We start from the raw sequence: 13,698 nt of genomic DNA on the forward strand, positions 1-13,698 counted from the left end.
AAAAAAAAAAAGAATGAATGGCTTTCATCTTAGAACGAATAAAGCACCGAGTCCACAGCTCCCGCCCAAGGTCCTTCAAACAGCCGTGCCAGGTACTGGACCTCATGCCCAGGACAGAGCCAAGGGATACGCCAACTTCAGGGAGTGCCTCTTGGACTCTGCCAAGACCAGGGTGTTCACACAACCAAGTCCGGGGGCCGCCATGAAAGAGGAGCAGGAACGGGGAGCCTGGAGATATCGGTGCCACAGTCCTGCACGTGTGGAGGCCAAGGCAGCCGTGGCCAAGGCCGGGAGCCATCTCCCCTCCCACCCCTCCGGCTGCCGGAGTGCAGGCATGACACACAGTGGCTGGGCCCAGAAGCCCGACCCTCTGGGGGTGGGGGAGAGGCTTGCAGTTCCCATCAGCTGCTGCGGGTCGCCCCAGCACCAAGGGGAGCTTCACTATGGCCCACGCTCCCTTCCTGGTGTTGACCCCAACCCAGCAGGGAGCAGCCTGTCCAAGTACAGGCTCTGCCTCCTTGCGCCCTCTGGTGGCCACACTGGTTAGCGCCAGAGGGGAACCCAGGATCTCCCCCAGCCCCTCCCAGGGGGTTCCTCTTCCCCTAAGTCAAGGTTTCAGCTGCACAAGAGATGATCCAAAGAGCTGGGGGATATCAGCAGCCCTTGGACTGGCTGGGCCCACCCTGACCAGCAAGGTGAGGCTGGTAATGACTTCGGGGATGACTACATCCGCCCCACTGGGTGAGCACTCACTGTGGGCCAGACTCAGGCCAGGCCACTCTATACCCAACCAGCCACAATGACCAAAGTGTAGACTAAGGCCCAGGGAAGGGATGACACCCACCCAAGATCACCCAGCACAGAGGCGATGCTGGATCGGCCTGACTCCTCGCCTGTCCTCCCGTCTCTCTCCCTCTAATTGCTCAACCATAGATCAGGAAGCCTCCTCCCATGCCAGCTGAGATACAGAGGCTCAGCCATGAGTTAAAAAATATGAAGTAAAAATATAAAAATTAGCTGGGCGAGGGGGCGCATGCCTGTAATCCCAGCTACTAGAAAGGCTGAGGCAGGAGAATCACTTGAACCCAAGAGGCGGAGGCTGCAGTGAGCTGAGATCGCGCCACTGCACTCCAGCCTGGGTGACAGAGTGAGACTCCATCTTAAAAACAAACAAATATATATATACATATATAAAGTGGCAGGGTGCAGTGGCTCACAGCCTCTCATCCCAGCACTGTGGGAGGCCAAGGTGGGTAGATTGAGCCCAGGAGTTTGAGACCAGCCTGGGCAACATGCAAAACCCAGGCTCTACAATACAAAATAAAATTTAGCCAGGCGTGGTGGCACATGCCTGTGGTCCAGCTATGTGGGAGACTGAAGCAGGAGGATCGCTTGAGCCCAGGAGGTTGAGGCTGCAGTGAGCTGGGTTTGCGCCACTGCACTTCAGCCTGGGCAATGGAGGGAGACCCTGTGTCTATATATATATACACACACACACACATATGTGTATATATATTTAAAGTGCAAATGGCTTTTATTGAGGGCCTACTGTGTGCTGGGCAACAAGTCTGCAAGGGTCGTCCTCTACCTCTCTTGTACTTTGCACCAGCCAGGGAGGAGGGTGCTGGGGAGACCTAAACATCAAGCTGGGGGAGGGTGCTGAGGTGGAGGTAGAAGGGGGCAGAGGGATCCCTCAGCTGAGTCCTTAGGGAGGGAAGGGCGCATAGGGTATGCCCAGCTTGAAACAGAAGGCTGGGGGCCACCAGGCCCTGAATCAGGCCAGGCAGGGTCAAAGGGCCTGGAAGTCCTATTCCTTTGCGGTGAGACCTTTAGGGAATGGGATCCATCTCTGAGTGGTTTCTCCTGATGAAAGACAGGTCCAGAGGGCAGAGTGACCATGCCCAAGGTGGTGGCCAGGTCTGACTGGATCTGCGGTCCCTGCCAACGACCTCCTCCTCTGCTCTCTGGGCAGTAGTGGCCTGCTCCTGGGCACTCCTTTGCAGTCATCACCCGGACCTGGTGGGACAGGAGGAGCAGGAAGAGAAAGAGAATTAGACAGAATCAGAGAGAGACAGATACCAACAGATATAGGAAAACAGAGGCAGAGACAGGCAGAGAGAGGAAGAGCTAGAAAGGGATGCAGAGACAGCTGAAGGTACAATTAGAGACAGACACAGAGCCCAGGCAGAGTGGGTCACGCCTGTAATCCCCAGCACTTTGGGAGACTGAGACAGCCGGATCATTTGAGGTCAGGAGTTGAAGACCAGACTGGCCAACATGGTGAAACCCTGTCTCTACTAAAAATACAAAAAGCCAGGTGTGGTGGCTCACACCTGTAATCCCAGCACATTGGGAAGCCGAGGCGGGCAGATCACCCGAGGTCAGGAGTTCAAGACCAGCCTGGCTGACATGATGAAACCCTGTCTCTACTAAAAATACAAAATTTAGCTGGGCGTGGTGGCGGGCGCCTGTAGTCCCAGCTACTCGGGAGGCTGAGACAGGAGAATTGATTGAACCCAGGACGCGGGAGGCAGAGGTTGTAGTGAGCTGAGATCATGCCACTGCACTCCAGCCTAGGCGACAGAGCAAGACTCCATCTCAAAATAAGTAAATAAATAAAAATAAAAATACAAAAATTAGCCAGGCCTGGTGGTGGGTGCCTATAATCCCAGTTACTAGGGAGGCTGAGGCAGGAGAATTGCTTGAGCCCGAGAGGTGGAGGTTGCAGTGAGCCAAGATCACACTACTGCACTCCAGCCTGGGCAACAGAGCGAGACTCCGTCTCAAAAAAAAAAAAAAACAAAAAACATGGCCGGGCGCAGTGGCTCACACCTGTAATCCCAGCACTTTGGGAGGCTGAGGCGGGTGGATTATGAGGTCAGGAGATCGAGACCATCCTGGCTAACACGGTGAAACCCCGTCTCTACTACAAAAAAAAATTAGCCGGGCGTGGTGGCGTGTGCCTGTAGTCCCAGCTACTTGGGAGGCTGAGGCAGGAGAATAGCGTGAACCTGGGAGGCGGAGCTTGGAGTGAGCCGAGATCCGGCCACTGCACTCCAACTTGGGTGACAGAGTGAGACTCCGTCAAAAAAAAAAAAAAAAAAGGACACAAAGGCAAAGCTAGAGATGGAGAGAGGGAGAGAGAAGGCTGAGAAGGGGGAAAACAACCCCAGATATAGTCATGCCATCAAAGGGAAGAGCAAGCCAAGGTCTATGCATCCTCACCTAGAGCTCATCTCGAGGCTGGGGTTGGAGGCTGTGCCCACTGCTGCCAGCCATGTCCAGGGTCTTTTGGGAGCTGCGCAGGGTCTTTTGGGAGCCACTCCAGCTGATGAGGCGGCCGCTGTCGTCATCCCATGGAGAGGAAGTCTCCGTGTCACTGAGCCACTCGGCGTCCCCAGCATAGTGGGTAGGGGCAGCAAGCAGGGGCCGGGCGGAGAAGGCCACCAGGTCCCTCGGCCAGAAGTGTGCCTTGTACTGCTCGCTGTAAGGTGAGAGGACAGCTCAGGAGGACTGAGGCGGGCCCCTACTCCCCACTCACACGCCTGCCTGGAGCCAGGCACCTTGCCTGCCCAAAGCACCTCACTCCCTGTCATCTAGTCCTCACAACAGCCCTGAGCAGTGGCACTTCTACTATCTCCATTTTCCAGATGAAGAAACGGAGGCTGAGAACAGAGAAGTCATTTGATTAAAAACTGCATGCAGCTGGGCGCGGTGGCTCATGCCTGTAATCCCAATACTTCGGGAGGCCGAGACGGGCAGATCACCTGAAGTCGGGAGTTCGAGACTAGCCTGACCAACATGGCGAAACCCCATCTCTACCAAAAATACAGTGGCTCACGCCTGTAATCCCAGCACTCAAGTGATCAAGCGGATCACTTGAGGTCAAGGAGTTCGACACCAGCCTGGCCAACATGGAAAAACCCCCATATCTACTAAAAAATACAAAAAAGTTAGCTGGGTGTGCTGGCGGGCACCTGTAATCCCAGCTACCCAGGAGGCTGAGGCAGGAAAATCACTTGAACCTGGGAGGCGGAGGTTGCAGTGAGCCAGGATCGCGCCACTGCACTCCAGCCTGGGCAACAGAGCAAGATTCCATCTCAAAAATAAATAAATAAATAAATGAATAATAGCAGGATGTGGTGGCATTTGCCTGTAATCCCAGCTACTTGGGAAGCTGAGGCAGGAGAATTGCTTGAACCTGGGAGGCAGAGGGTGCAGTGAGTCCAAATCACGCCACGGTATTCTAGCCTGGGCAACAGAGCAGGACTCCATTTAAAAAAAAAAAAAAAAAGCCTGCGTGCGCTGCGCAAAATACACACTGAGATTGTTCTGACTCTAAGGTTAGGCTGAGCCACTCCTGGGCCAATGACTTGGCCTTGCCAGTCCCAGTCTCCCCATCTGCCCAGTGAGGGGACTTCCTACTGATTGAGGTGAGTTCCCGGAGGGGACGCCCCTGCCCTGCCATGCCCGGCCCCCATCAGAGTCTCACTTGGGGTGCTGGTCGAACATGATGGGCAGGAACTCGTCCACAGGCAACATGCGGTGTAGAGGCTGTGAGGCCAGCAGCTTGCGGGCGCCCGCCAGGCTCAGGGCGTAGGCCAGCGTCCAGTAGGAGTACCCGGCCACCACCAGGCCCGGCAGCCCCTCCACGGCTGCCTCCTTCTCAGGGTTCACCTGCTTCCGCCCGAGGTAGCTGAAAGTGACACCAAGGGGCCCAGGACTCTCTTAGGTCCTGGGTATCATGAGACCCCCCACCCCGCACCCGTTCCTTCAGGGCCAGGCTCTTGGGGGAGGGGCTGGCCAGGGTCCCAAGCAGGAAAAGGCAGACTCCAGAGGCCCACCCCGCCCCCCTGTCCCTGAGGGCGCAGGCTGCCTACATCAGGTCCCATGGCAGTTTCTCTGCCTCCACATCCTCCATCAGCCGCTCCAGCCTCCCCCTGAAGTTGCTCTCAAAGCGCACGTCATCCTCAAACACCAGGACCTGGGACAGGCCCCTCACAACCACCTGTGATACACGATGGGGTGGGAGATGGCTCTTCAGAGTTCAGCTGTCCCCTCCCTCCACGCTGCAGCCCACAGCCTCTCCCTGGCCTTGGTTGGCCTGGCCACATCATGCAGTTGCCCCAAAGCCTGCTGGGGGCCCCACTGCCCGGGACCTGAAATCCCAACCTCACTCTGGCATCTGAGGCTCTCCAGATAGAATCATGATGGTAACCATGGCCCCTGCCACATTCCCTGAGTGCTACTGCACCCCAGGGCTGTGCCACTGCGTATCTCCAGGAGCCCTCAGGAGGCAGGAAATGACGATCCTCAACTGCAGGAGGGAGGAGGACACGCAGGGATGGGAGAGTGCCTGTCCAAGGACACACAGCCAGGAGGTGGCAGAGCTGGGATACGAACCCACATCTGCTGAACACCAGGGCCCAGATGGCCACTTTGGCCTTCTGCAATTTTCTTTTCTTTTTTTTCTTTCTTCCTTTTTTTTTTTTTGAGACAAAGCTTCACTCTTGTTGCCCAGACTGGAGTGAAATGGCCTCCCAAGTCAGGGGGCTGCATGGAAGAGGAGCAGGAACGGTGGAGGCCAAGGTAGCCATGGCCAAGGCCAGGAGCCATCTCCCCTCCCACCCCTCCAGCTGCCTGAGTGCAGGCATGACAGACAGGAGCTGGGCCCAGAAGCCCAACCCTCTGGGGGCTGGGGAGAGGCTTGAGTTCCCATCAGAAGATGGTCTCGGCTCACTGCAACCTCCGCCTCCTGGGTTCAAGTGATTCTCCTGCCTCAGCCTCCCAAGCAGCTGGGATTACAGGCGCCCGCCACCACACCAGGCTAATTTGTATATTTTTAGTAGAGACAAGGTTTCACCATGTTGGCCAGACTGGTCTTGAACTCCTGACCTCGTGATCTGCCCGCCTCAGCCTCCCAAAGTGCTGGGATTACAAGCATGAGTCACCACACCTGGCCTGGCCTCCTGCTATTTTCTTTCTTTACAGTCCTTTTTAAGGTTCCTGACCTGTGGTAAGTTAATTTTTTTTTTTTTTTTTTTTTTTTGAGGTGGAGTTTCGCTCTTGCTCAGGCTGGAGTAAAGTAAAGTGGCATGATGACTCACTGCAACCTCCACCTCCCCCGTTCAAGCAATTCTCCTGCCTCAGCCTCCTGAGTAGCTGGGTGGGATTCTAGGCATCTGCTACCATGCCCGGCTAATTTTTGTATTTTTAGTAGAGACGGGGTTTCACCATGTTGACCAGGCTGGTCTCGAACTCTTGACCTCAGGCGATCCACCCACCTCGGTCTCTCAAAGTGCCGGGATTACAGGCGTGAGCCACTGCGCCCGGCCTCTCCTGCTATTTTCTAAAGGAAGCTGGGCTGGGTGGGGATTGGGAAGACCCCAGCCCCGAATATCCCAAATAAAAAGTACTTTCGATAACTTTTGGAAAAGTTACTTCAGAATAACTTTCGGAAAACTACTTTTGATAACTTCTGTGAAAAGAAAAGGAAATCAGCTCAGAAATTAGTGAAGCCGGGAGCGCTGGCTCATGCCTATAATCCCAGCACTTTTGGAGGCTGAGGTGGGTGGAATCACTTGAGCTCAGGAGTTCGAGACCAGCCGCCTAGCCAACATGGCGAAACCTTGTCTCTACAAAAAATACAAAATTTAGCTGGGTGTGGTGGTGCGCGCCTGTAGTTTCAGCTACTTGGGGGGCTAAGGTGGGATAATTGTTTGAGCCCAGGAGGTCCGGGCTGTGGTGAGCCATTGCACTCCTGACTGGGTGCCAGAACAAGACCCTGTCTCAAAAAAAAAAGTAGTGAACCATGTTCTGAGATGGTAAAAAAGTCAACATAGGTTGAGCGTGGTGGCTCATCCCTGTAATCCTAGCACTTTGGGAGGCCAAGACGGGCAGATCACCTGAGATTAGAAGTTAGCTGGGCGTGGTGGCAGGTGCCTGTAATCCCAGCTACTCAGGAGGCTGAGGCAGGAGAATCACTTGAACCCAGGAGGTAGTGGTTGTAGTGAGCCAAGACTGCACCACTGCATTCCAGCCTGGGCGACAGAGCAATACTCCAGCTCAGGAAAAAAAAACAAAACAAAATACCCCATGATGCTCACATACACATACACATATATTTGGCTATAGCAGAGAATAAAAACAAGGAATCCATGTCCCATCTCCTGGAGGGGCTGCCCTTGGAGGGCTTAGTTCCCCTGTTCTCTCCAGCCGTGTCCAGCAACCTCTCCTCTGCGCTCACACTCCCAGCCCCTGGGCTGAGGCTTCCTGGCCAAGTACTGAGCACATGCTGAGTCCCAGGCTTCCTTCTTTCTGCTCCTAAACACCTTCCTGCCTCAGGACCTTGGCACCCACTGTTCTCCTCTGCCTAGAAGGCCTTTCTCCCTGCCGCTCAATGGCGACACCGACTCTGACCTCTCCCACACCAGGTGCCTTTTAAAGTGGCCCACACCTCTCCCCTCCACTGCAAGCTTGGTTTTCTTGATTTTTTTCTTGGTTTCAGTAACCCCCCTCTGGTCCCTGAGCCCCAGGGGGATCCCTTTTTTGGAGGAAGGAGCAGATATGCATTGTTCCTGTCCTCCTCTGTGTTCTCACAGCAGAATATCTCCTAGCACACAGTAGGTGCTTAAGAGAGACTGCAGAATGCAAACGGGTACCGCTTAGCGGTGCCCACTGGGGTGCTGAACACAGAGGAGATTGAAAGCTGCTGGCCAGGTTTTGATGCATATCTTCATTCATGCACTCGTTCACAGAGCAGTGAATAGAACAAACTGGCCCCGTTCTCCCCGAAGGCCGTGGGTGGAGGAAGCAGGTGCCCTCACCTCTTCCCAGATGGAGTAATGGCTGAGGAAGCAGCCCACCTCGCCCTTGGTCAGGGTGCGGCCTGAGTAGGGGTCCTGGTAGCCCGGGAGCAGGTCTACACCGAGGCTCCTGATGGCACTGCTGTTGAGCATCCTGAGGGACACAGGTGTGATGTCAGGTGAGGGGTGCCTGCCAGAGACCCCTCCAGAGGGGCCAGGCCTGTGCATGGTGGGGACGGTCACACTGGAGTCGGGTTTGAAGAAGGTTTCTGCCTTGTAACTCTTTTGTGTGACCTGAAGCTGTCAAGGGACTGGACCTGGGGAACTGGAGCCACTGTTGCCCAGGCTGGACTGCAGTGGCACCATCTCAGTTCACTGCAACCTCTACCTCCCGGGTTCAAGCAATTCTCCTGCCTCAGCCTCACAAGTAGCTGAGATTACAGGCACACACCATCACACCTGGCTAATTTTTTTTTTTTTTTTTTTTTTTTTTTTTTTAGTAGAGACGGGGTTTTACCATGTTGGCCAAGCTGGTCTCGAACTCCTGACCTCAGGTGATCTGCCCGCCTCAGCCTCCCAAAGTGCTAGGATTACAGGCGTCAGCCACCACGCCCGGCCACCTCAGGAGTTCTGAGGATAACTATTAGGACGTGTCCTAATATGATAGGATAGGGGTTACCCTTGAGGAAAGGGTGGGATGGTAGGGGGCTGCCTGAGGGGGAGGCACTCTAGGAAAAATGTGGGAACATGAGAGATACTTCTTGGGCAGAGGCCCAAGCAAAGGATGGATAGCTTATGGTCAAGAGACCTCGGGGGACATGGTGTCTCACACCTGTAATCCCAGTGCTTTGGGAGGCCAAAGTGGGAGGATTGCTTGAAGCCAGGAGTTCAAGACCAGCCTGAGCAACAGAGAGAAACCCCATCTCTCCAAAACAAAAAGTTTTTTTGAGACAGACTCTCACTGTTGTCAGCCCAGGCTGGAGTGCAACGGCACGATCTTGGCTCACTGCAACCTCTGTCTGCCTCCCGGGTTCCAGCAATTCTCCTGACTCAGTCTCCTGAGTAGCTGAGATTACAGGCGCCCACCACCACGCCCAGCTAATTTTTGCATTTTTAGTAGAGAGAGAAAAAAATTTTTTTTGAGAGAGTCTCGCTCTGTTGCCCAGGCTGGAGTGTAGTCGTGTGATCTCGGTTCACTGCAAGCTCCGCCTCCCGGGTTCACGCCATTCTCCAGCCTCAGCCTCCTGAGTAGCAGGGACTACAGGCGCCAGCCACTATGCCTGGCTAACTTTTTGTATTTTTAGTAGAGACGGAGTTTCACCATGTTAGCAAGGATGGTCTCGATCTCCTGACCTCACGATCCACCCTCCTCGGCCTCCCAAAGTGCTGGGATCACAGGTGTGAGCCACCGTGCCCGGCCCTGCCAAAAAGTTTTTTTAATTAGCTGGGCATGGTGGTGCATGCCTGTAGTCCCAGTTACTCAAGAGGGTGAGGCAGGAGGGTCACTTGAGGCCAGGAGTTCAAGACCAGCCTAGGCAACAGAGTGAGACCCTGTCTCTATGAAAAAAAATTTTTTTTTTTAGCTGGGTGTGGTGATGCAAGCCTGTAATCACAGCTACTCAGATGGCTGATGGAGGAGAATCACTTAAAACCCGGGAGGCGGATGTTGCAGTGAGCCGAGATTGCGCCACCGCACTCCAGCCTGGGTGACAGAGCAAGACTCTGCCTCAAAAAAAAAAAAATTATTTTTAATTAGCTGGGTGTGATGGTGCACGCCTATAGTCCAGTTACTCAGAGGCTGAGGCAGGAGGATTGCTTGAACCCAGGAGTTTAAGGCTTCAGTGAGCCATGTTTGTGGCACTGCACTGCGCCCGGGTAACAGATGGAGACGCTGTCTCTAAAAAAAAAAAACAGAGCTGAGCACTTGAAGCAAATAGCAGCAGACGACATATGGGGCCACAGGACCCCGGTGGCTGGAGGAGCCTGGCCTCTGGATTCCCCAGGGGAACATGGCTGCCCTTTCCCGATCTCCGCCCACCAGGAACTCAAGTCCAGGATGGAGAGTAATAATACTGAAAATACCTAACCTTTGGAAACTTACTACGTGCCCGGCCCTGGCTAACTTCACTAAACCCACAAAACCCTAAGAGAAGGGCACAGTTATCTGCTATTTATACAAAAGGGCTGAGAGATGGGGGTAGCTGGCTGGAGGTCACACATTCAATAGCTGGTAGAGCTGGAACCCAGGCCGAGGAGCCTCAGCCACTGTGCTCGCCTCCTCTGGTGAGCAGTGGGAGGGCGGCTTCTCCCACGTGTGTCTGCTCCGAAACTCCCTGACCAAGTATTACTCAGACCCTATTTGGATACTTCCTGGGACAGGAAACTCATTCAACCTGTCTGCTTTTCCCAGTCCTAGGGGGCTTGGAGATGGACCACACTGCTCCCCCAAGAGCTCAGGGCCCCATCCCAGGCAGCCTCACCGGCCGTCCACAGCGTCCACCACCCGCCCAGAGATCTCCATCTCCCAGAGCGAGGCGAGCATGCGTTCTCGACGGTCAGGCCTGCGAGCCAGGCTGATGACAAAGACCTGGAGGAGGCAGGGGGTGGGTGGTAAGTGCAGGGGAGAGGGAGGGGAGGGCCCATTCACCTCCTAACAGCGAGCCCACAGGCTCGGGGACTTACCTCATCAAACCCTATCTTGCTGGGCCTCTTGGAGGGCCGAGTCACGTGAGCTGAGGCCTGCATGGGGGGGCCGTCCACTGCAAAGGGAAGTAGACCCCAAGCATGAGTCCCTACTGACTCCTGTTAGCAGTCACCCTGAAGTCCTAGCCCCCAGCCTCATTCCTGCCCCCAGCCCAGCAGAACACCCCACAGGCTGGGACCTCAGAGATCACAAGATCCACCTGTCCCCATTGTAGGGATGTGAGACTGAGGCCCAACAGGGAAAGGGACTTTCTCAGAGTCATGGAACGAGTTAGCAGTAAGGCTGGAACCCCAAGGCCAATGCCCGCTCCAGTACAGGGCCTAAGGAAAGGGGCACCATGGGGAGGCATGGAGCCCTGGCAGCAGGCGGGTGGAACAGTTCCCCAGCCCTCACCTAGTGCTTCTAAGATCAGGTGGATGAAGTTGACCCTCTCGTCTTCCAGCCCCTGGTGGGATTTCACAGGCACATTGATGTACCCATAACGGTGCTCATTGCACACGTGGACTGCGACCCCTGCAGAGACAGGCTGAGTGAGAGCTACAGTGGAGGGGGGGGGGCTCTCAGAACCCAGCTGAGAGGTCCTAGGCCCAGCAATGCCAGTTACCCGTGTCGGTCTTCTCTGGGACTCAGTTTCCCCACCTGTAGGACCAGAGGGAGAAAGGGCTTGGCTCACACAATATCTAAGGGGTCGTTCTGCTGAGATGGTTCATTCATTCAATATACCTGTCCAGGGCACCCACTGGAAGTCAGGGTTACGGCAGTGAGCAAGACTGAGACCCTGCCCTCAGGGTATCAAGGTGAGGCAGGAGCAGGCAAACTCCCACCCACCACAGCCACAGGATGGCAGTGAGCCCCACTGCTCTGTTCTCTAAATCCCCCCATCTCTCCCGATCCCCACCACCCCACCTAGATCCAAGGGCCATCACCTTTTCCCCAGACCCCTCCACTTCACCCCAAACCCTCTGGGGCTCCCTTCCACAGTATCTTTCACCTGGCAGCCAGAGTGGCCTTCCCCGGGCTTCAATATTTGTCACTTTTTTTTTTTTGAGACAGTGTCGCTCTGTCGCCCAGGCTGCAGTGCAGTGGCTCATTGCAAGCTACGCCTCCCAGGTTCACGTCATTCTCCTGCGTCAGCCTCCCTAGTGGTTGGGACTACAGGCACCCGCCACCATGCCCAGCTAATTTTTTGTATTTTTAGTAGAGACGGGGTTTCACCATGTTAGCCAGGATAGTCTCGATCTCCTGACCTAGTGATCTGCCCGCCTCGGTGTGATCTTGGCTCATTACAACCTCTGTCTCCCGGGTTCGAGTGATTCTCCTGCCTCAGCCTCCTGAGTAGCTGTGAATACAGGTGTGCGCCACCACACCTGGCTAATTTTTGTATTTTCAGTAGAGATGGGGTTTCACCATGTTGGCCAGGATGGTCTCGAACTCCTGGCCTGAAGTCATCCACCGCCCCCCCTAGGCCACCCAAACTGTTGGGATTACAGATGTGAGCCACTGCACCTGGCCAATATTTGTTACCTTTATTATAACTATCCTCAGGGGCAGGCACACAGTGCCAATTAAAAAGCTAACCCAGGCGGGGCACAGTAGCTCACGCCTGTAATCCCAGCACCTTTGGAGGTCCAGGCAGGCAGATCACTTGAGGTCAGGAGTTCAAGACCAGCTTGGCCAACATGGTGAAACTCCATCTCTACTAAAAATACTAAAATTAGCTGGGTGTGGTGGTGGCTGCCCGTAATCCCAGCTACTTGGGAGGCTGAGGCAGGAGAATCACTTGAACCTGGGAGGCAAAGGTTGCAGTGAGCCAAAGTCACACCACTGCACTCCAGCCTGGGTGACAGAGCAAGACTCTGTCTCAAAAGCAAACAAACAAACAAAAAACAAATGAAAGCTGACCCTATTCCCAGCATCGAGCACAGAGCTTGGCCCAGAGCAGGGATATAATAGCTGGCTGTTAGAGACTGAATTCCTTCAAATCATTGACCGATTAACAAGGGCTGTCGCTTGAAGCAGGGATAGCACATGAAAAATAACAGAATGCTTTTGTTTTCGCTTGTGTTTTCCCCTCCAATTGTTTCACCTTCACTCACTTTTTCCACTTGATAAGATTTCTTCTTGCATGTCTGCACACTGCAGATTTCTCCAGCACAAAACAAAGAATCACAACACCCTCCTTACCGGCTGCCACTAATTACTTAATTAAATCGTCACCTCTAATTTACCCTGACCACCTGCAAAGTTCTTCTCCGTGCACCAGATAGTCTTCAAGGTCAGAATTACACATTCTCTGCAGCCTTCTCAAGAGCTTCACTCCAACATGAGTGTCTCCACTCCTCCCTCTCATCCACAGGACTGGATCCTGTTGATTTTTTTTTTTTTTTTTTTTTTTGAGACGGAGTCTCACTCTGTCACCCAGGCTGGAGTGTAGTGGCGCGATCTCGGCTCACTGTAAGCTCTGCCTCCCACGTTCATGCCGTTCTCCTGCCTCAGCCTCCCAAGTAGCTGGGACTATAGGCACCCACCACCATGCTCGGCAAATTTTTTGTATTTTTAATAGAGACGGGGTTTCACCGTGTTAGCCAGGATGGTCTCCCTCTCTTGACCTCGTGATCCACCTGCTTTGGCCTCCCAAAGTGCTGAGATTACAGGCATGAGCCACTGCACCCAGCCAGGATTGGATTTATTCCATTCACACCCAAACACTTTCTCTTTTTTTTTTTTTTTTTGAGGCAGGGTCTCATCCTGTGTTGCCCAAGGTGGAGTACAGTGGCATGATCACAGCTTACTTCAGTCTCAACCTCCTGGGCTCAAGCGATCCTCCTGCCTCAGCCTCCCAAGAAGCTGGGACTACAGGTGTGGGCCAACACACCAGGTTAATTTTTAAATTTTCCTGTAGAGATGGGGTCTCGCAGCCAGGGGTGGTGACTCACACCTGTAATCGTAGCACTTTGGGAGCTGAGGGGGCAGATCACCTGAGCCCAGGAGTTCAAGACCAGCCTGAGCAACACGGCAAAACCCCATCTCTATGAAAAATACAATAATTAGCTAGGCATGGTAGTGTGCACCTGTGGTCCCAGCTACTCGGGAAGCTGAGGTGGGGAGGTCAACACTGCAGTGAGCTGAGATTGTGCCACTGCACTCCAGCCTGGGCCATAGAGCAAGACTCCATCTCAAAAAAAAAAA

General features: G+C 54.2%; 1 protein-coding gene across 2 annotated transcripts in view; it reads right to left on the reverse strand.

Moving 5' to 3' along the window:
- Nucleotides 1-1,511: 1,511 nt before the first annotated feature.
- The window catches only part of CERCAM (cerebral endothelial cell adhesion molecule), a 19,588-nt gene continuing 7,401 nt past the window's right edge, over nt 1,512-13,698 (reverse strand). For both annotated transcript variants that reach the window (XM_011987841.1, XM_011987834.1), the window contains exons 6-13: nt 10,903-11,022; nt 10,488-10,564; nt 10,286-10,392; nt 7,827-7,959; nt 4,881-5,008; nt 4,493-4,696; nt 3,226-3,484; nt 1,512-2,016 (exon numbers count right to left, since the gene is read on the reverse strand). In XM_011987841.1, the coding sequence (XP_011843231.1) occupies nt 3,226-3,484; nt 4,493-4,696; nt 4,881-5,008; nt 7,827-7,959; nt 10,286-10,392; nt 10,488-10,564; nt 10,903-11,022 (1,028 nt within the window). In that variant the 3' untranslated portion in view covers nt 1,512-2,016. The remainder of the gene's footprint in view (nt 2,017-3,225; nt 3,485-4,492; nt 4,697-4,880; nt 5,009-7,826; nt 7,960-10,285; nt 10,393-10,487; nt 10,565-10,902; nt 11,023-13,698) is intronic.

This window comes from Mandrillus leucophaeus, unplaced genomic scaffold (assembly GCF_000951045.1).
Source record: "Mandrillus leucophaeus isolate KB7577 unplaced genomic scaffold, Mleu.le_1.0 Scaffold109, whole genome shotgun sequence".
In the NCBI taxonomy this organism is placed as follows: domain Eukaryota; kingdom Metazoa; phylum Chordata; class Mammalia; order Primates; family Cercopithecidae; genus Mandrillus; species Mandrillus leucophaeus.